At 31.8% G+C, this 22532-nt stretch overlaps 1 protein-coding gene across 1 annotated transcript in view; it reads right to left on the reverse strand.

Moving 5' to 3' along the window:
* Window positions 1-20673: 20673 nt before the first annotated feature.
* LOC107458296 (gibberellin 2-beta-dioxygenase 6-like) overlaps window positions 20674-22532 on the reverse strand; it is a 4313-nt gene continuing 2454 nt past the window's right edge. The window contains exons 2-3 of the mRNA XM_016076500.3: window positions 21859-22186; window positions 20674-21098 (exon numbers count right to left, since the gene is read on the reverse strand). Coding sequence (XP_015931986.1) covers window positions 20868-21098; window positions 21859-22186 — 559 coding nt within the window. The 3' untranslated portion in view covers window positions 20674-20867. The remainder of the gene's footprint in view (window positions 21099-21858; window positions 22187-22532) is intronic.

Raw genomic sequence — 22532 nt, forward strand, 5'->3', positions numbered from 1 at the left:
GTCCTTATTTTAAATATTTTAAAAAATAAATATTTAAATTGGTTTCTAAAAATTTTTAGATCAAACATTTAAATCTGTAATAAATTTTAATTCACTAAAAATACTCACTTGTTACTTGTTAGATAATTGGTCCTTACTTCTCTTTCACTCAAATTTCTAATATTCATGTTAGATAAATGAGATAAATACAAAATCAATATTCAAAATATTTTGGCGCTAGCAAAATAGTAGCCGATCTTTGTTATTGACAAAAAATACTCTTTTAAAAAGTTTTAAAATTTGATAAAAGTGACCAACCGTCAATTGAGTTACCTGAAGTTAAAGTTTAAGAGTGACGTGTCAGTTAACAATTATCATAATAACAAAAGTTGTCCACTTTTAATTTTTATAATTTTAAAAACACAATTTCAATTTTCTAAAATCATAATTTTTTTTTTCTCTTCTTCCTTAAGCATCCTCATTCGCCCCACTCTACTTTTAAACATCAGAAGGATCTCATCATAAAAAATCGAGAAAACCTTCTGTCTGAACTCTTTCATGCATTGAGCTATGGTAGTCATTTCATCGAGGCACCATGTGAAAGCAGCATAATTACTTGAGAGACAACGATAGAAATGCAAGAACCTCTGATGGCCTGCAGTAGCTGGAACGAGATAGGTTCTCCTTTCTGAAGCCTGTCACTCGATCATTATCAAACTGACTCCAACCTTTTTCTGTCCGTGAGGATCCCACCAGAGCGCCTTCTACTTCTAATAGGCCAGATCGACCTTCTTATATATAGACTTATATATATCGAATTTCAATTCCATTACATCATTATGTCTAATGTACATAGTAGCTCCAATTTTTTCTTTATTTCATCCATTTTTTGTATTGGTTCCACTAAAATATATATGTAATAATAAAAAAGAAGTCTAAAAAAAAGATAAATTTCATCTATAACTTTAAATTCTTTTTACTTTCCGCAGGGACCAGGAGATTGGATCTAGCCGTAAGAAGAATAGAATGCTTGGCTGATAAATAACTCACTTCTTGGTCTTCGACCCCCTCAGTCACTACGAACGCCCCCGACCGCCGTTATGCCATGTTCTTAGTATAAACAGTTTTTTTTAATTGTTAATAGATTGGAATGATATGATTCGCTCAGAAGGATCTCCCCTCCCCCCTTTTTTTCAAAACTCCATACCATATATTTGGGGAGTTCATCATCACGATTTTTAAATTGTTCATTCCAATCGCCAATCTATAATTCCAAAAAAAGTAGGATCTTTCGGGGATAAAAAAGAAAGAAAAAAAAGATGAAAATAACCTAATGTAAAATACAATAGATGAATAGTCATTCGAAGAAAAATCATTAAACATAAATATAGAATATTCAAAATATTCTATCACATTTTTTTACTAATATATATAAATCCAATCACTAGGATTGGTAACTAGTAATAAGTTATTAAGGAGCGAGTGGATATAAAAAAAAATCATTCTTTTTGGTGAGAACACATAGTATTATTTCACTATGTATGTCACTATATGTGCTGGAATTCCTTTTCATCAATTCTAGTACCCCTCTTTTATTGCCCCCTCTTTTTTCTTCTAATCTAATCCTTTTCTCTTCATTGTATTTAATAGAAGTAATAGAATTATTGGGGTAATAGAATTATTGCGACAATTTTGAATTGGTATTTACTTGGTCCAGGATCTTTTAGCTTTTCCTTGAATCATTAGGTTTAGACATTACTTAAGGGATCTTAAATCGTTTCAAAAAAAACAGCAACATACCAACCATTTCTTTTTTTTTTTCTTTGAATTATACAAATTCAGGATTGTATCCCGGAATACACTTTTGCTTGCAATAGTTTTTTTTATCAATTCCAACAAAATTTACTATTGTTTACCTTGCTCAAATTTTATCTTTTCGCTTTCTCTATAAAAAAGATACTTAATAAGTTGTTCTAATTTATTTTATTAATTTTCGCTACCCTTCCATACTTGCCCCTGAGAAAACAAAAATCAACTCGAACTCCATCGTGTATTATTTAGATCATCAACCCCTCTCCTGTTCCCCAAACACCCAGTTCCAGTGGAACAAAACAAACGATGTCGAGCCAAGAGCACTCCCATTTTCATATACTAGAAAAAATAGTGGATAGAAGAATCCACAGCTAATCTAATTATGTCTTTCAAGCCGCACGTTGCTTTTATCGTTGCCTTTGAAGGCAAAAAATCCTTTCATGATGAGGTTATGAGGAAGATGATCGGTGAAATTGTTGCAGGTATCGGTGCTCCTGAAAGAGAAAATACATCATGCTTGTATAGACGTTCGTTCTTGTTGAAAACCATTGACTGAGGAGTAGAACTGGAAGCTAAATCTTGCGGCTTCGGATCCATGGGAGGAGGAGGAGGAGTAGGAGGAGCTATAGCTGATGAATCTTACAGGCAACAGAGTAGGGGCTTAGACTTGGGTCTCCAAATCCTTGCCTTTAATTTTTGCTTGGATCTTTTGATTCCATAATTCTTTACTATTCTCTTGTAAAACTGCAAATATTGTCAGCTCTAAAGAAAAGAGTTTAAATTATAAGAAAGAATGATCGAAATTAAAACCCATACTAGTTGACTCACAGTAAGGGGAAGGAGGGGAAGGAAGGGAACCGATAGAGATGAACCTAAAAGGGCTGAAGAAAAGGAAACCAGGACGAGTGATGAAGGGGAAGGAAAAAAGCAATTGTTGGGGATGTGTAGTGAGGAAATTAGGGAAGAAGGAAGAAGAGAAAAGAAAGATATTAGGATTTTTAGAAAGAAAAAACTACTAAAAATACTCATGAAGTTTAGAACGCTGACAAAAGTACCTATAAAATAAGAAAATTAACAATGTACTCATGGAAGATGGGTTTCGTATGACAAAAGTATTCAAATCCTAATTTTTTGTTAATTTTTTAATAAAATTCTCAAATTACCCCCACCCCCAACCTCAACTCACTTTTCCAACCTTCCATAACCTAACCTGCACCTTTAAAATTCTTACCATGGAGTTTGAAACTACTCCTACAACAGACCAGGTCAAAATCAATGGTGGTAGTAGTAGTGGAAGACCTTAATCGGTTCCTGATAGAAAAATCCGGTATAGTGAGCCCTTTCCCATTTTTTCACCACATTACTTTACACAAAAAAAGCCCTCCAATTTTTAAAAAAAAGAAAAATAATAACTTAAACGATTAAAAACTATTCCTTTATAGTTTTTTCTCTGATTCTTTATTTGGTATTGGTTGATTTTGTTGTTAATCTTGGTGTTGTAATCCTCTATTACGTCACTATCCAGAGTTTTCACCATAAAGGTTCATTTTGTCTATCCCCAAAAGTGCAACATCACCATCCAATTCGGTGTTGGCACCGTAGCCGCCGTTAGAAAGAAGTTCCATTGTCTGTCGCACGTCTTCAGTCGTATCCTATAACTCTTGTTCAGTCTAACGCTGATGTTGCCATCGAGGAGGCTTCCGATTGCTTTCGCTTGTTGTTCATATTATTCATGTTATGCAGTACAATATTAAATTAGACAATTTGTGGTGCTAACTAGTAGTATATAAAGATAGATATGATCGTTTAACGTGATCTAGTTTCTTAGAGTGTGTTTAAGTCATAAACTAAGAACATGCAAAAATTCTATTTGTACATAGAATAACACTATACGTTTAAGTTTTTTTTGTTAATTAAATCTAATTAAGTTGGTATAACATAATAAAAATTAATTATAGTTAAATCTTATTATTTAACTTAATTAAACTTAGTTTATAAAAGGATTTAGATGTGTAGCATTACTTATATACATATTATGGCTAAACTTTTTTAAATGGATATGACTATTCAATTAAATTATAAGGCATCTTAAAATCATTTAAAATAATGAAAATTAATAAATTAGATGTATGACTGGTATGAACATGCTATATTCATATAACATTCTTCAAAAAACAAATGATTTTAGGTAACTAGTGAATTAACTTTAGAGAAAAGCTTCTCGAGCCTTCTAAGTAATTCATTCAACTCCTCTCTCTTCTTCAACATATGTCTTAATTAATTAATTAAGCTAACTAGCATTAAAAAAAATCATGAGAGAAAACACGAGACAGAGTGAGGGGGGACACCAATGGATAGAGAGTAGGAGAACAAAACTATGGCAGCAGCACCAACATGTGAAATCACAAAGACCACAAGGAGTTTTTACTAGGTGAGGAAGAAATAAGAAAATTACAAAAAGTTTTCAGAGAGTAGAGTAAAATTTTTTTACGATTTTTGTTGATAATGTAAATAAAAGAACGAGTGTACAATAGCTATGGAAATTGTTTAATATGGAGGGGGTAGGTAGTAAATGTATATCTGTCATCGAAAAATAGAGTGAAGACAAAATTCAAATTTACATTTGTACGTTATGCTTTCAAGAACCATACAGAAAAAGCAGTTAGAAACCTTAATGGGTATGATGTGAATGGTGTTCAAATTAGGGTGATAGAATCAAAATTTAAGAGGGGAACAAAAAGAGACCAATGAAACAGTGCTAACAATGCAAAACAAATGAACAAAGGGCGAGAAGATACGAGTGACCCAACAAGGATAAAAATGACACTGAAAGGGAGGGAGAAATCATTCAAGGATGCTTTATTGGGGGACGAAATTAATGGCGACAAACAACTGAGTCAAATGGAAGAATAGAAAAAACCAATGATGCTTGGAGAGATTAAAGGAAAATTCGATCCGAAGATGGTGGAAAAGCTTGAGAGGTCTATTGTGGGTGAGTCCGTATTCCATTGAGGCGTGATGAAGTTATCCCAAATCTCTTTAATGATTGGCACACCCTTGTTGAGGTTAAAAGTATAGGGTCTTTTAAAATGATCCTTGTCTTTAATTCGGTTGAGAATATGCAAGAAGCTCTGCCGTCATCGTTTTTACTCAACCATTTTGGCGAGATAAAAAAGTGATTGGCTGAAAAAATGAATAGATCTAGAAAGGTGTGGATCGAGATCTTTGGCCTCCCTCTCCATGCTTAGTATGAAGATAATGTTCATGATATAGCAGTTGTGTGGGGTCAGTCTTAAAAATCGATGAAGACTCCATTAAAGGTGATGGCTTTGTTTTGGTTAAGGTCCTGGTGGACACTAATTGGGTGATGGTAATCAATGATAGAATAATTTTGGTTCTTGATGATGAAAAATTTGAAAGTTTTATAAGAGAAACTTGGGGAGGGAGAAATGATGACGGAGCAAAGCGGTTAATGGTGAAAAATTCAAATATTCCGGTGAAGGAGACAGAGGAAGAAGATGATGAAAAATCCAAGAAAAATTATGAGATGGCGGGCGGAGTTAATGTGTCGCATTAATGTTTGCATAGAGAAAAGACATCATATGAAGAGAGAAGCGGCGCACTTGATCTGCAACAGTTGGATTTTTTGAATCGGGTTGAGTCCTCAAGTTCCACAAGATGCTTATTTGATGATAGAAGAAGTGAAGAGATAATTCAGGAAACCCCTGTTGGACCTCAAAGGTGGCCCAATACATAACTTTAAGGATCAACATAAAGAAGAAGAAGAAATTGATGAGTTTCTCTCTGGTCCTTTAGTACCATTGGATTTTGAGAACATGATTATGCATGGGCTTGAGAAGGAAAGCCCCTTATTGAGAAAAAAAAAGAGAAGAAAATGAAGCAGCTTAGTGAAAAAAAGAAATATACAACAGATAAGGAGATTTTTTACCACATGGAATAAGAACAAAAAAAGAATTATAAATAGAGGGTTAAAAAAAAACACACATGCAAAGAAGAGGGGAGTGGCAGAAATAATTAAGAAGAAAAAAATTTTATCAAGAGTTAAGAAGGTTAGAGACTTGAAAAAAGGGGTAGAGCGATCAAAAAATAAATCAGATGAAAAGAAGGGTTTGCCAAGTGAAGAAGATAGCGAAGAGGATGACATTGAGGATGAAACACTCGAAGCATGGAGGATTGGCTCCCAAATTTTGATGTACTATAGTGATGAGGAAGAAGCTCTGAAGCATTTGAGGAAGGTGACTCAGAATAATGGAGAAGAGCATGAAGAGATCTATTTCAAAACCTAGTCATGCAGAAAAGAAAAAAGATCTCTTAAACAGTTTGGTGTCTCTAAATCTCAGATATATTAATTTTTGAAATTGTAGAGGACTGGAGAGTAGAAAAAAAAATAGGTTGCATAAAGGATACGATCAGAAATAAAAAATCGTAGTTTGTATATGTGGTTGAAACAAAAAAAAAGAGTATAACAACTAGTTTAGTAAAAAAAATTGTGAGGCCAAAATTATTTTGGTTGGGTGTTCGTTGAATCAAATGATGCGAGTGGAGATTTATTGTATATTTGGGATAAGGAACAATTTGGTGAAACTGAAAGATTGAAAGAAAAAAGGTGGATCTGCTTGAAGGGTAGTCAAACAACAAAATTTGGAACTTGCAGTCATGGTTATCTATAGAAATCACTCTGTAAGGGATAGAAAAGCTTTATAGGAAAAAATAATAGAGATAAAGAATAGGATGGATGTTCCATTCATAGCTATGGGAGACTATAATGAGGTCTTGTGCGAAGGAAAAAAAAGTAGTGGCATAGGCAGTTTAGTGGGTATGTCATATTTTAGAAGCTGGTTACAAGATATGAACCTTATTGATCTGCCCCTACAGGAGAGAAAATTCACTTGGAGGAGGAGTAGTCAAGCAAGTAGGTTGGATAGAATATGTGTTGATCCATGTTGGATTCAAAATTTTCCAAACTCCTTAAATGCTCAAGGTCGGATAAAGTCCCTCTATTCCTAAGGACGAAAAAAGAAGATTGGGGGTCCAAACCATTCCGATCTTTAGATGTGTGGTTCTTCCATCCAAAGTTTGTCTCCATGATTGAAGGGGTATGGAAAATGTGCCGGTCCAAGAAAAAATAGAGATACTCAAAAGATGCATATTGAAGTGGAACAGAGAAGTCTTTAGTAATATTGATGGAAATATAAGAAAATTTAAAGAGAAAATTACAAAAGTGGATGCAAAACTTGAAGAAGAGATTGAAACATATATGAATTTGAGTAGAAGAAAGGCCCTAATGACCAAGCTTGATCTTTGGTGCAAAAGAAAAAGGAGAATTTTGGAAGCAAATGTCAAGAGTTAAATATATAAAAGAAGTGGATAAAAATACGAAATACTTTCATACAGTGACAATTCTGAAATAGAAGAAAACACATTGCGGAGCTTAGATTGGGAGGAAGAACGATCAGAAATCCAAGAAAGATAAAATAGGAGGCTTGGAGTTTCTTCAAAAAATTATACAACCAAAGAGAATCGCCGAATATAAAGTTGTAGGAAGGCCTTCTTAATAGGATCACGGAGGAGCAAGCAACTGACTAAAAAAAATTTTCAACAATGGAAGAAATTAAGAAAGTGGTGTGGAGTTGTGGATCAACTAAAGCTCCTGAACCAGGTAGTTTTAATATGTTCTTCATCAAGAGGACTTGGGATATCATTGGTGGAGAGTTCAGTGAGATCGTGATAGAATTCTTCAGAACGGGTTATTTGTCAAAAATCTCAACATGACACGGGTGATGTTGACTTCAAAGGTTGACGTTCCAACAGAGATAAAAGACGTCGAGCCGATAAGCAAGATTGGATGTGTATATAAAGTCATCTCAAAGGTTATGGTAGACAAAATAAAGAAGGTAATGAAAAATTTAGTAGGAGAAGTACAAACAGCTTTCATTCAAGACAAGCAGATCCTAGATGGCACTCTCATTGCGTGTGAAATAGTGGCGTGGTTGAAAAAGAAAAAGAAAGAATGGATTATCTTGAAGCTGGATTTTCAGAAAGCTTACGATACGGTTAGATGGAGCTTTGTGGACCATGTCTTAGATAGGATGGGGTTCGGATCTAAGTGGAGATGGTGGATACAAGGATTTCTAAAAACATCAATGATGTCAATCCTGATTAAGGCAGCCCAATTGAACCGTTCTAGATGAAACGTCGGCTGTGACAGGAAGACCTATTTCGCCCTTCCTCTTTATTCTGATAGCCGAAACTCTAAACAAAATGTTGGGAATGACGACAGAGAAAGGACTAACAAGGGGTATAGAGGTGGGAGGAAAAAAGATTCTCCTATCACACCTACAGTTTTCAGATGACACAATTTTGTTCTATCTGCTAGAAAAAAAGGTGATAAGGAATAATAGAAGAATATTAGATTGCTTTGGATTAATGTCTGGTCTGGTTATAAATTATAAGAAATCAGTTCTAATTCCAATAAATGTGGTAGAGTTAGAAGCGAAGAGACTAGCAGATGAAATGAGATGCCCAGTTGGTAAGCTCCCGATGGCTTATTTGGATATACCGTTAGGGATGAACCCAAGAAAAGTGTCAACATGAAAATCGGTGATAGAAAAAATTGAGAAGAAGTTAGCCAAGTAGAAGGTTGGTCTATTGTCAAGAGCAGGGAGATTAGTCATGATCAAAGCAGTGATAAATAATATGCCTTTATACTATCTGAGTTTGTTCAAAATGCCTAAAGTAATGGAAAAAAAGATCATATCCCTACAATCAATTTTTTTTTAGGAGAGAGGGACGGAAAGAAATCGATGCCATCTATTAACTGGTGCCAAATTCAAAAACCAAAAGAGCATGGCTGTTTAGGAGTAGGAGACATTATTATAAAAAAAATGCTGCGCTCCTCTTTAAATGATGGTAAAGATTCTCTACAAAAGGCAAGCCTCTTTGGAAGCGTATTGTGGCCTCTTGTAATGGCAGTAACTTAGAAAAAACAGTGATGAAAAATGAGGAACCCAAATCAAATGACCCTGGAGCGACATAGTAAAAGGGGTCAAATAATGTAACTGGTTAAAAAATCTTGCGTGGAAAGGAATTAAAATAATTAAAATATGTGTAGGAGATGGTTGTAAAACAAGATTTTGAGAAGATACATGGGTGAAAAATATGTGCCTGAAAGAAAAATTTTCTACAATCTCATGAAATAAAGCCTACATAATAGCAAACTGTGATTTTTGGATGGTTTATCCAGCGGAGAAGGCTTTTCGAATGGGAACATAAACTTTGTGAGAAATTACATTATTTTTTACAGAATATTTTCTTAGCTTCAGGTATACAGGATGAAGCATTTTGGTCTTTTGTTGAGGATGGTAGCCTCTCAATCAAGTCTCTGATCAATGTGGCAAATAAAAAAAATATGAAATTGTCTGAATCGAAACATAGTTTTAATAATATTTGGAGGGGAGCAGTACCGCCAAGGGTTGAAATCATGGCGTGGACCGCAATCCTTGGAAGATTGAATACAAGAAAAAGATTAACTAGATTGAATATTATAAGTTATTAAACTACTCTTTCACCTTAGCCAATGACAACAATAAAGAAGTCTCGCAGCCTACAATCAGCCCAACAGAATAGATAAATTCAATCATAATTTTAGCCTTTATTATTTTATCTTATCTTTATTTGTTCTTATCTTATTTTTATTTGCTTTTATCTTTCATAGGCCAATGTTATATATATTTAGTTTTACCTTCACATTTCAATCAATCAAGAAATACAAAGTATAATATTCTTCATCTTTTCTTATCTCATTTTTTCATAGTTTTATCATAAGTCAAAATGAAGCGAAATACGCGTTTTGTGGGCTGGCCATGGAGGATGAGAATCACCTACTTATACACTGTATCTTTGTGAAATTGATGTGAGCAAATATAATGCATCTTAAAAATATTTGTTGGGTGAATCTGGAAAAGTTTAAAGACTTCTTTGACGCTTGGTGCAACCAAAAGTGGTGAATCATACAAGAAAAAAGTGGATCAATTTATGGTTCGCTATTATTTGGTCTACATGGAAAGCAAGAAAATAAATTTGAAAATAAAGAAATCAAGAGTGAAGAAGTTTGGGATGAAATTATGTTTCATTGGTCATAATGGATAAAGATCAACATAGAAAGAGACTCAATGAAAACTCAGTGCGAAAGGAAGATGCTTGAGAGAAGACTTGCTACTAATCAAAGTAATGGCAAGAAGGTATGGTGGTTTTGTGTGAAATTCATATGTGAAAAATATATGATGGCAGTGGGAGGTTATCTCCTCAATTCAAATAATCTTCTTTTGGTGTTCTTATGTGAGTTCTTGAGTGCTGGAAATAATATTGTTGTCGAGGTAGAAGAAATAGAAAATGTTGTCAATTTATTCTTGAAGAAGTAATAACTTCAGTGAAGGAGTTTGTCATTGTCACCACGAGCCAAAATTTGGTATAGTGGTCAACAAACAAAAATCTCATGAATTGGCATCTCAACTTTGTACTAAATAGATTTATGAATCTGATAAAAAGTCTTGGATAATTGAAAATTAAGCATGGAGTACTAAGAGACTTTAGCCACCTGAGTAAGTGGAGCAGCATTACAAGAGCATCAAAAACTATGGTAACATGGTATAATAATTTTTAATTTTATCAAAGAAAGGTAGTTTACATGGATGAAATTGAAGGGATGTAAACTTGGATTGTTATTTTTTTATTATATGGTTTATTAAGGGAGATGTTGAACTACTCTAAACTTGGAACCAGGAGTTTAAAATTAGGTACACTATGCGACAGAAGTATATGGAATCGCAGCTTATATATTTGACGACAGGGTGGTGTTTGGTGTTAATATAGAAAGATATCATTGGAGGGTGTTAAGAAGAGATAATGCATTTGATGTGAATAGTCTCAGTTATTATGAGTGTTAATTTTTGCAAAAAGGTAAAGTATGAATTTTTAGTTTGGCACTTATCATTGAAAGTCAATGAATTTTTTGGAAGGTGAAAGTCTAGCTATGTTGGTATCTCAAGAGTGAATATTTAGTTGGTATTTTTTTGAGTGTTTTGGTTATCTTCTAGGTCTGATTTTGTTGTTGATGTAAGGTTCTTTGTGCTTGACTTTGACTTGAGTGATTTTGATTGATTATTTATCTTTGATGACAATGTCAAAAGAGATTTTAATTAATTAAGATCGGCCTTTGTATGTTTTTCTCCTCCTTAGATCGAGGTTGTAACTCATTAATAAAAAGAACAAAAATTTTAGAAAAAACACGAGAGTAATAATAAATCAAAATAAGAGAAGGAGGGGGACAAAAACTTAAGGGTGCTGTTTGATTTTTTTTAGTGTTTCATCTATTTTAAAAAAAAAAAGAAAACATGATTTATTTTTTATTTTCATTATTTTTTCTTGTTTGTCATCACAAAAATTTTTAAAAAATGAAATATTGAAATAAAAACATTTCATCTTATGTTTACAAAATAAAAAAATTATGTATTTATATTTGATTTAAACAATTAGAAATACTAGGCCTTTTCTAAAATTATACTTACTAAAATTAAAAAATTTAATATATAACTCATTAGGAGTGTGCATAAGTCAGGTGAAATCGGGTTTGATGTTATTCAAATTCGGTCCAAAATATATACCGAACCTATTTATTAGACCCGAATTCGATTCTAGACCCGATGAAACCTATAAACTTTCGGGCCACGATTATACCGGGTAAAAACCGGATGAAAACCGGGTCGTTAACATTACATTACCTTGATACCTTCTTACAAGCTAGCATGTGAAAATATCCAAATTTTCAATACTCCAACCATTATTTGACATGGTAAAATTCACTTAGAAAAATAAAACAAAAACCAACTCTTCTCTAAAATTAAAGTATAACCATAATCAATACTAATATTGTCTAATAACACCAAATATTTAAATCAATACAAATAACACAATATTATGCATTAATTAGTCTAAAATCTTATGCATTTTAAATATAAAACATTAACTTATAGTCTTATAATAACTAATAAAACAAAATATTAAGGTTTACAATACTTAAATTCCACATAAGAATAGCTATCATCCATCACTAATAATACAAAAATATTAATTGTGTATGATGACCGGACTACCGGGCTGATTTCGGGTGACCCGAGCCATGGCCCAGACCCGACCCAAAATAATGACCGAATTTATTTTTGAAACTCTTACCCGACCCTAAATCTGATAAAATCACACCAAATTAACTCCTAAAGTGTTCGAAATCGGACCGAATCTTCGAACCGGACCGGATCATGCACACTCCTATAACTCATGTATCTCAGTATTCGTTTGAATCTCATAGTGTGGTACACACATCAACTTGTGTAATGCAATTCGAATATCTTAAAATTAAAAATATAAAAAATTAATTTTTAGTTAATTAATATTAATTAACTTTTTAAAGATTTATAATATAAAGTTTAAAATTAAAAAATTTAAGATGTAGAATTTAAGATAAATAAAATAATTTAAAAAATTAACTAATGTATGTAAGTTAAAAAGTATTGATGTTCTAGTATTACTTAAATTATTTAAAATATTATTGATGACGAGTTAGATTAGGGTATAATTGGTTTGTATTTCCTTTTTTTAATTTTAAAAATTTTTTACTTTTATTTTCTTATCTTTTTAAAAAAATAAAAATAGAAATACTAAAAATAAAAATATGAAATGAAAACACAAATCATGATCAATCAGGCTTTAAATTTTGTAGATGCCTCAAGATCGTGTCTGTATTTGTTGGTGACTTGGTGTTGGTAGGGTCAAATAATTAAGAGAAATACTGCTCAAGCTTCAATAAGGGGGATATATATAAGGATATAAGAATACTTGTTTACAGATCATTGAAAAAAAAAAAAACAAAAGAAAGAAAATGTTCGCGTGACAATTTTGATAAAGCAATAAAGCAATTGTTCCTTGCTTTTCTTCAACTACGTTCAAAGAATACCGCACATATTAATAATATCATCCTCTACCCCTCAGCTCTTCCTTTGTGAAAATTGTAATATAAAACTATCCCTATTTAAATTCCTGCTAAGGTGGAGTTAAGAACAAATAGTCTTTGAAATTGGCGCTACTTTCGTTTACAAAGATAGGATATTGTTACGGATCTGATTTCTAGATCTCACTTTTGGTACGGCCTCCAATTTGGCTACTCGGATTCGCCCCACTTTTTCTTTCTAGAAGATTCTAAAATTGGCCCATTAAATTCTCTAACCAATATTCAAATTCAAACACTACCCTTATCTTAACCAAATAAGATAAATATCATCGCCTATATAAAGGAGAGCTTAAGCACCCTCGGATACGTCATTCACTCTACACACCTTATAATTTTTTAGATTCATTTTGACTTGAGCGTCGGAGTGTCTTTGCAGGTATCACCCCCCATTGCTCCAGTCAAATAATCTGGCTGCCGTTTCGGAGTCTTTCAGTACAGATACTAGGAATATAGAAACACAAAATCATATTTAATAAATAAGACATGAGCAGAGATATTATGTCCAAAAATAATGAATTAGTATATTTTGTGTCTATCCTGACCAAAAAAATACAGAGACACTAACAAGAGACACGACTTATTTTTTAGTTTTTCTTTTATTATTTTTGTTAATTTTTTATAATTATATTTTTATTATTATATTTTTTTCTCAATTTTTTTTGAATAAAAAATGAGAATATTTTCATAATTTATTCTAATTTATCATCAAATATACAAAAACATAAAATTTTGTATTTTTGTCTTTTATGTGTTTGTTTCTGAGAGTAAAACAAGACAAAACACAAAGAACAAGACATAAAGGACAGAGACACAAAATTTTATATTGTTATATTCTGTTTGGTGATAAACTAGAACAAACTATGAAAATCTAATTTATTTTCATTTTTTTCATTCAAAAAATTTGAAACAAAAAATATAATAATAAAAAGTATAATTATAAAAAATTAACAAGAATAATAAAAGAAAAATGAAAAATAAGTTGTATCCTTTTTTAGTATCTCCGTGTCCTTCTTGTTAAAATGAACACAAAATACACTAATTCAGTATCTCTGAACACATTATCTCTATTAATCAAACATGATTGTGTGTCTCCGTATCTCTATCTCAGCATATCTTATTTTCAATATTTTATCATATACTATTCTTAGAAACAATACAACCTTTTATAGTCTTCAGATTTCGATTGCACTATTTTATTTTCTGAAATTTAAAAAATGCATTATGCTAGTCCCACTCCCATTTTCTATCACCCGAGCGTTATCATCGTGAATAACATAGTACGGTACTTAATAAAATTGTGATATATGGTGGCATAATAAAGACAAGCGTGAGATAAAATTTTGAATCATCAAGCAATGAACAACACATATCCCTCTAGAATTGCTTACTCTTCATTGTTTTTTCAATAGATCTACCCTTTCCATACTTATTAGGTGTCTAAGTGAACACCAATTTAAGCATACAAAATACATTTCATACATATTATATATATAATATTAACGTAAAATTGATTAATATGGTAGATATCTTCTATCATTAGAAAATCCTTGCCCTTTACATGAAATCATCCATTATCATATTGACAATGGTGTTACTACATTATTTCAGGTTGAAGAATTAAATCTCTAAATCATTGTTTTGTTAGGAAATTATTTATTTGTGGGCAATACATATATCAATTATAATCACAAATGATGCTATTTCAAATTAAATGACTTATATAATGATGATCTCATTTATTGTTATAAATGCTAATTGAATAAGTCATTATTATTTTTGATTTGGAATTAAATGAAAATAAAACCGGATATTATCTTTTGTTCCTTAGATAATTATCTTTTTTGGATTTTAGATATATTATCTTTTGGGTTTTAGATACTATTTTATTTGGGCTTAAGGGTTTAATGGGTGTCATGCTCAAATATAAATAGACCTTCAGGGTTTCGGTCCCCAATATACCAAAGCCGCCTTTGTTGCTCTTTCCCCATCAAAAGAGTTGCAGTTTAGCCGCCTAGGAATACAGAAGGCTTTGGTTGAGTGTGACCAATCAAAGAGAGATTCAACAACTAAAAGAAAGATCGATTCTTTGTTCGGATCCTTCCTTTCTTCAAACGGAACGAACAGAGATAGAATCGGAGCGATTCCCTAAATGCCTCTCTGGATATTCTTCAATGTGCCGACTATTCATGGAACGTGAGAAGCAGATGAATAATCATCTGCTTCCGGAAGAAATCGAAGAATTTCCTGGGAATCCTACAAGAGCCAATCGTTCTTTTTTCTCTGACAGATGGTCAGAACTGCATCTGGGTTCGAATCCTACTGAGAGGTCTACTAGAGATCAGAAATTGCTGAATTCAGGTACGCTTCCGCATTATGTTATATTTTTGGTGATTCAATATAGATGATCTGGGTTATTGAAAATTAATTATTCCAACAAGTGGTATCAGAGCCATCCATAATTTAGTCATCAAAATATCAATTTTTTTTATTCTTTCGATTGATATATATGTATATGTGCGTGTCATATATAGTACGAGCACAAAGATTAATTTATTTTAATGCCAATGCACTCGATTGCAATTCTTTATACACGTTCGTGTATTATGGGTGTGCTACTGTAGATATATATGTATGACTTTATTATGGCGTTAGTATGCCTTTAAATATTATTGGGTGTATATACATATTATTGGTCGCGCGTGTATATATTTTACTGTATCTAATTTTTTTATTTGATATAATAATTGATTTGTTCTAAAATATTAGTATAAAGTATTACTATGATTGTTTCAGATTTAATTATGTATGCCATTAATTTGGTGAAAAGTTAATTAATTATCCTTCTAGGATATAAAGATTATTATGTCTGTGTATCTTATGCGAATAATTTTTGAATGATAAAAAAAAATTATATCTTATTTAATTGTTACATAAAGAAATTAGTAATAATTTGGATCAGTATATCTATCTATTTTATAAATATTTGGTTTTGGAATAAATTGATTGAACATTATGTTGCTAAAGTAGCCTCTTTTGTGAAAATTGATTTATTTAAAACATTAGGAATATGGTGATATATAATTCATGCGAATATTGGTCGGCCCAAAGGAAGGCCCATATTTGGCCGAATTACATACACATATTAATGGTAAATAAATATTTGGATAACTAATTAAGAATAAAGTAATGTTTATTATTTATGCAAACAATAATCGACGCAAAGGAAGTTTATTGTTTGGCCAAATAATAAGCATTGCATACTTCTGTTTATTTTCTATTAATTATGCGGTCAATAATCGGCCCAAAGGAAGGTTATTGTTTGGCCAATTAATAGAAAATATATGCGGTAATAAATAGGTTGCAAAGTTTAAGTTTCCATGTGCGCATTAAGTCGGTTCAAAGAAAGGCTTAATGTGTGACAGGAATTTTGACAATATTTGATTACTGCAATGAGAGTATCACTTACAGTTAATTTTTCTATCCAAAGATTGAAAATTAATGTTGTGCTAGATATCTCAATATGGATTTTTTACCCATTAATAACTAATATTTACTGCATGTTCTTTTTGTTCTAATCCAGAAACTATGGCTTTAGCTACCAATGTTTCTGCACAAATAAGCAGTATTCCTATGTTGAATGGTTCAAACTTTAAAATTTGGAAGGATACCATGGAGATTGTCCTCGATTGTATGAACCTAGATATAGCTCTTCGAGAGGAGAAACCCACTTCCACTCCGGAAAATCTCAATGAGGTTAAAATAGAGAAGTGGGAGAGATCCAATCGAATGAGCATTATGATCATGAAACGCTCAATTCCTGAGGCGTTTCGGGGCTCAATTACTGAGGATAAAGATGCCAAACAGTTCCTAAAGGATGTAGAAAAATTCTTTACTAAGAATGAAAAGGCGGAGGCAAGTAGTCTTTTGAGCAAACTTGTCTCCATGAGGTATAAAGGTAACGGGAACATAAGGGAGTACATTATGGAAATGTCTCATCTTGCTTCAAAATTGAAAGCACTAAAGTTAGAGTTGTCTGAAGATTTACTCGTGCATTTCATTTTGATTTCTCTTCCTGCACACTTTGGGCAATTCAAAGTGAGTTATAACACTTTGAAGGACACTTGGTCCTTAAATGAGCTTATATCTCACTGTGTGCAAGAAGAAGAGAGGCTACAGCAAGATAAGACTGAAAGTGCTCACATGGCTTCATCTTCTCAGTATAAAAGAAAGCGTAATACTACTGCGGATGTGCCTTCTCAGCAGAAAAAGGCTAAGAAACAAGATCAAGTTTCAACTTGTTTTCTTTGTAAGAAGGTGGGACACGTGAAGAAGGATTGTACCAAATATGCCACCTGGCGTGTGAAGAAGGGGTTGCCTGTGGAGCCGACCGCCAAGTGATGCTGAAAGATACATCTATGTGGCAGATGGCAATATAGTTGCAGTCGAAGCTATAGGAACCTTTAGATTATGTTCCACGAGTGGATTTTATTTGGATTTATTAGAGACATTTTATGTACCGTCATTTAGACGAAATTTGGTTTCTGTTTCTCGTTTGGACAAATCAGGTTATTTTTGTTCATTTGGAAACAATAAAGTCAGTCTCTTTTATAATTCGAATAATATTTGCTCTGGTCATTTGGTGGATAATCTATATAGGCTTAAATTAAATTCCTATAATAATGAAATACTGCAAATAGGTACAAAACGAAAACTAAATGAGAATTCGGCATCATTATGGCACAAACGCCTAGGTCACATCTCTAAACAGAGAATTCAGAGGCTCGTGTCAGATGAAATTCTTGGACCCCTAAATTTGGCAGACTTTGAAGTCTGCATTGAGTGCATAAAGGGGGAAAAGGACAAACGAAAGGAAATTAGGTGCCGAGAGAGCTAAAGATGTCTTAGAACTAATACATACCGATATATGTGGCCCATTCTTTACTGTCTCTTGGAATGGACAACGGTACTTTATTACGTTCATAGATGATTACTCTCGTTATGGGTATCTATATTTAATTCATGAAAAGTCCCAAGCCTTGGATGTTTTTAAGTTTTTCAAAGCTGAAGTTGAAATTCAACTTGGAAAGAAAATTAAAGCTGTCAAATCTTATCGTGGTGGTGAATACTACGGAAGATATGACGATTCAGGTGAGCAACGTCCCGGGCCTTTTGCTCTTTTCCTAGAGGAGTGTGGTATTGTTCTGCAATACACCATGCCAGGCAAACCTAGCATGAATGGTGTTGCAGAGCGAAGGAACCGAACTCTTAAGGACATGGTGAGAAGTATGATTAGTCATTCTTCCTTACCTGAATCACTCTAGAGAGAAGCATTAAAGACCGCAGTGTACACCTTAATAGGGTGCCAAGCAAAGCAATTAACAAAACCCATATGAAATTTGGACTGGAAAAAGGCCCAGTATAAAGCATCTGCATATTTGGGGATGTCCAGCTGAGGCGCGACCTTATAGGCCGCATGAAAGAAAATTGGACTCAAGGACAATTAGTTGCTACTTTGTTGGTTACGCTGAGCGCTCACGGGGGTACAAGTTTTGCAATCCTGTATCAATGTCTATTTTGAAACAGGAAATACGAGATTTCTTGAGGATATTGAGTTTGGGGGGAAGGAGATATTAGAAATGTTGCTTTTGATGAGGATTCTGTAACTGACAATGATCAGGTCTTTGTACCTATTATTGTTCAAGACACAGTTATAGTACAAAAGCACAATGAGAATCCTACTGTAGATCCAGTTACAGTACAAGAGAACGATGAGAATATCGTTGTTGCTCAAGATACTGCTACAGCACAGAAAAATAATGAGAATCCTCCTCAATCCCAATCCATACAGCAAGCTCAACAACCTCAAGAAGTGTCATTAAGGAGATCCAATAGAGAAAAGAAAAAAAAATTCATCTATGATCTCAAACAAACTTCCTGCTAAATGGTATCAGAAGTTTAATCAAGTCATTACCTCATATGATTTTGAGGTAAATATTATAGATGAATGTGTATACCAAGAAACACAAAATCATATTTAATAAATAAGACATGAGCAGAGATATTATGTCCAAAAATAATGAATTAGTATATTTTGTGTCTATCCTGACCAAAAAAATACAGAGACACTAACAAGAGACACGACTTATTTTTTAGTTTTTCTTTTATTATTTTTGTTAATTTTTTATAATTATATTTTTATTATTATATTTTTTTCTCAATTTTTTTTGAATAAAAAATGAGAATATTTTCATAATTTATTCTAATTTATCATCAAATATACAAAAACATAAAATTTTGTATTTTTGTCTTTTATGTGTTTGTTTCTGAGAGTAAAACAAGACAAAACACAAAGAACAAGACATAAAGGACAGAGACACAAAATTTTATATTGTTATATTCTGTTTGGTGATAAACTAGAACAAACTATGAAAATCTAATTTATTTTCATTTTTTTCATTCAAAAAATTTGAAACAAAAAATATAATAATAAAAAGTATAATTATAAAAAATTAACAAGAATAATAAAAGAAAAATGAAAAATAAGTTGTATCCTTTTTTAGTATCTCCGTGTCCTTCTTGTTAAAATGAACACAAAATACACTAATTCAGTATCTCTGAACACATTATCTCTATTAATCAAACATGATTGTGTGTCTCCGTATCTCTATCTCAGCATATCTTATTTTCAATATTTTATCATATACTATTCTTAGAAACAATACAACCTTTTATAGTCTTCAGATTTCGATTGCACTATTTTATTTTCTGAAATTTAAAAAATGCATTATGCTAGTCCCACTCCCATTTTCTATCACCCGAGCGTTATCATCGTGAATAACATAGTACGGTACTTAATAAAATTGTGATATATGGTGGCATAATAAAGACAAGCGTGAGATAAAATTTTGAATCATCAAGCAATGAACAACACATATCCCTCTAGAATTGCTTACTTTTCATTGTTTTTTCAATAGATCTACCCTTTCCATACTTATTAGGTGTCTAAGTGAACACCAATTTAAGCATACAAAATACATTTCATACATATTATATATATAATATTAACGTAAAATTGATTAATATGGTAGATATCTTCTATCATTAGAAAATCCTTGCCCTTTACATGAAATCATCCATTATCATATTGACAATGGTGTTACTACATTATTTCAGGTTGAAGAATTAAATCTCTAAATCATTGTTTTGTTAGGAAATTATTTATTTGTGGGCAATACATATATCAATTATAATCACAAATGATGCTATTTCAAATTAAATGACTTATATAATGATGATCTCATTTATTGTTATAAATGCTAATTGAATAAGTCATTATTACTTTTGATTTGGAATTAAATGAGAATAAAACCGGATATTATCTTTTGTTCCTTAGATAATTATCTTTTTGGATTTTAGATATATTATCTTTTGGGCTTTAGATACTATTTTATTTGGGTTTAAGGGTTTAATGGGTGCCATGCTCAAATATAAATAGACCTTCAGGGTTTCGGTCCCCAATACACCAAAGCCGCCTTTGTTGCTCTTTCCCCATCAAAAGAGTTGCACTTTAGCCGCCTAGGAATACAGAAGGCTTTGGTTGAGAAAGATCGAAAGAACTACAAGATCCAAACTCTTCCAATCATAATTTATGTTTATGAATTCAGGTACGCTTCCGCATTATATTATATTTTTGGTGATTCAATATGGATGATCTGGATTATTGAAAATTAATTATTCCAACATGTTTAACCTGCTTTAAGACATGAGAGAGTCATTATTATAGCTCAATAATTCCCTGTTTAAGTAAAATTATGAAACCAAATTGTTACAACTCCATACTCCCTGTATTATTGTTATTTAATTTCTAAAACACACTAATAGTAATGTGTTACATATAAGATATATATAGGAAGGAGGGTATAATAATAACAAGGGAGAAACCAAACATAACATTATTTATTTATGATAATAATTAAGATCAAATGATAAAAGCTCAAATATCCTCATTGCGCTGAAACCTTGAGAGGCCAACTTTATGGCCAGTTTCCTTGATGTCTTTCTGCACTTGTGCCCTAAACTCATTATAAGTAAAGGGTTTGTACTTAGAGCTCTCGATCTTAACATCTTCGTTAGGGAAGACAAAGTAACATATTGAGATTCTTTCTTTTGTATTGTTTATCTTCACCCGGTGAAAAACGCTTTTGTACATGTCATCGCTCAATGCCTGTCAAGAGTCAAGAGTATACTCACAGTAATATTAGGGTAGTATTAGGAAGTCAGTATATTTTATAATTTTTAGCCATCAATTAATTATTATTAATATTTTTAATAATATAAAATTATATTTAATAATATAAAATTATACACTTTTTTTAATAATTAAATGCTAACTAAATTTTAATAAAAATATTGTTCTGAGACTTTCTCAATTTCTTAATATGAAATTTAAATCTTAAAAAAATTTACATCAATTTAGTTCTAATAAATTTTGGATCAAAAACTTTAGTTCAACAAATATTTATTACTCTAAAAATTTTTAAGAATTACTCTTATTTTAATCTTCCATTATTTTCAATAGAATTTTTATATACTCAATTATATAAGTACATAAAAAATTACTATGATATAATTTAGCCTCTAAAAATATTATTATAAGACAAATTAATTTTTATTCAAAATAGTAGAGAAATTAATCCGTTTGACAGATATTTTTAAAGACTACTAAAATAATAAAAAAATTTAAAAACTAAAATATATAATCTGAATTCTGTGAGAATCAATTTTAATTCAATAATAAATAGATTCCAAAATTAACTAGGATATTAGCGTAGTGATAACGGTGCACTACAATTTTAGAGAACAAATTTGACCATACCCAAATGGAAATTTGCCTCTTTCTTTCAAATAGTGTACCAATTTGGTTTGATCTTAAAAATCTTTATAAAATAGAACATCATTAAGAAAAAACAAAAATAAATGAGGACCTGCATCATGTCTCCAATGTTGACGATTAATGTGTTAGGAATGGGCTTAACAGTTACCCATTTATGATCCTTGAGAACCTCAAGCCCACTAACTTGATCATCCTGGCTTAGTATTGACAAGACGGAACTATCAGTGTGCTCATTAATGCCCCAACCAACATTATTAGAGTCAGAGCAACTTGGGTAACGGTAAACTCGAACATTTCCTGTGTTTTCATCTAAGTATGATGATGGTTCTAGAAGGTTCAGGTTGAGGCTCTTCACCAATGACTCGAATAAAGTTGTGGCGATTCTTGATAGATGCTTTCCATATTCCGCCAACAACACCCTTGCCAACCAAATACTTGCAAGTCTTATTAATCAATTTCTCACGACAAATGCATTTATTAGAACTAAAAAAAATTGTATGTAGAGAGGGGGAATTGCATTTATATTGGTGTCACAAAATTAAAACATATTTAAAAATATTACATCACCAACAAATATTATTTTTTTTGTTAATACTTAATCAACAATAATTTATATTCATATTTACAAAAGTTTTGCACATAAAAAATATATAATTTATATCTATATTTACCAAAATTTATACACATAAATCAATATAATTTGTATCCATATTTTTAAAAATTTTGTACATATAAATTAATGAATTTTTTTATTAAAAATAATTT

This window comes from Arachis duranensis, chromosome 7, assembly GCF_000817695.3.
Source record: "Arachis duranensis cultivar V14167 chromosome 7, aradu.V14167.gnm2.J7QH, whole genome shotgun sequence".
NCBI classification, from domain to species: domain Eukaryota; kingdom Viridiplantae; phylum Streptophyta; class Magnoliopsida; order Fabales; family Fabaceae; genus Arachis; species Arachis duranensis.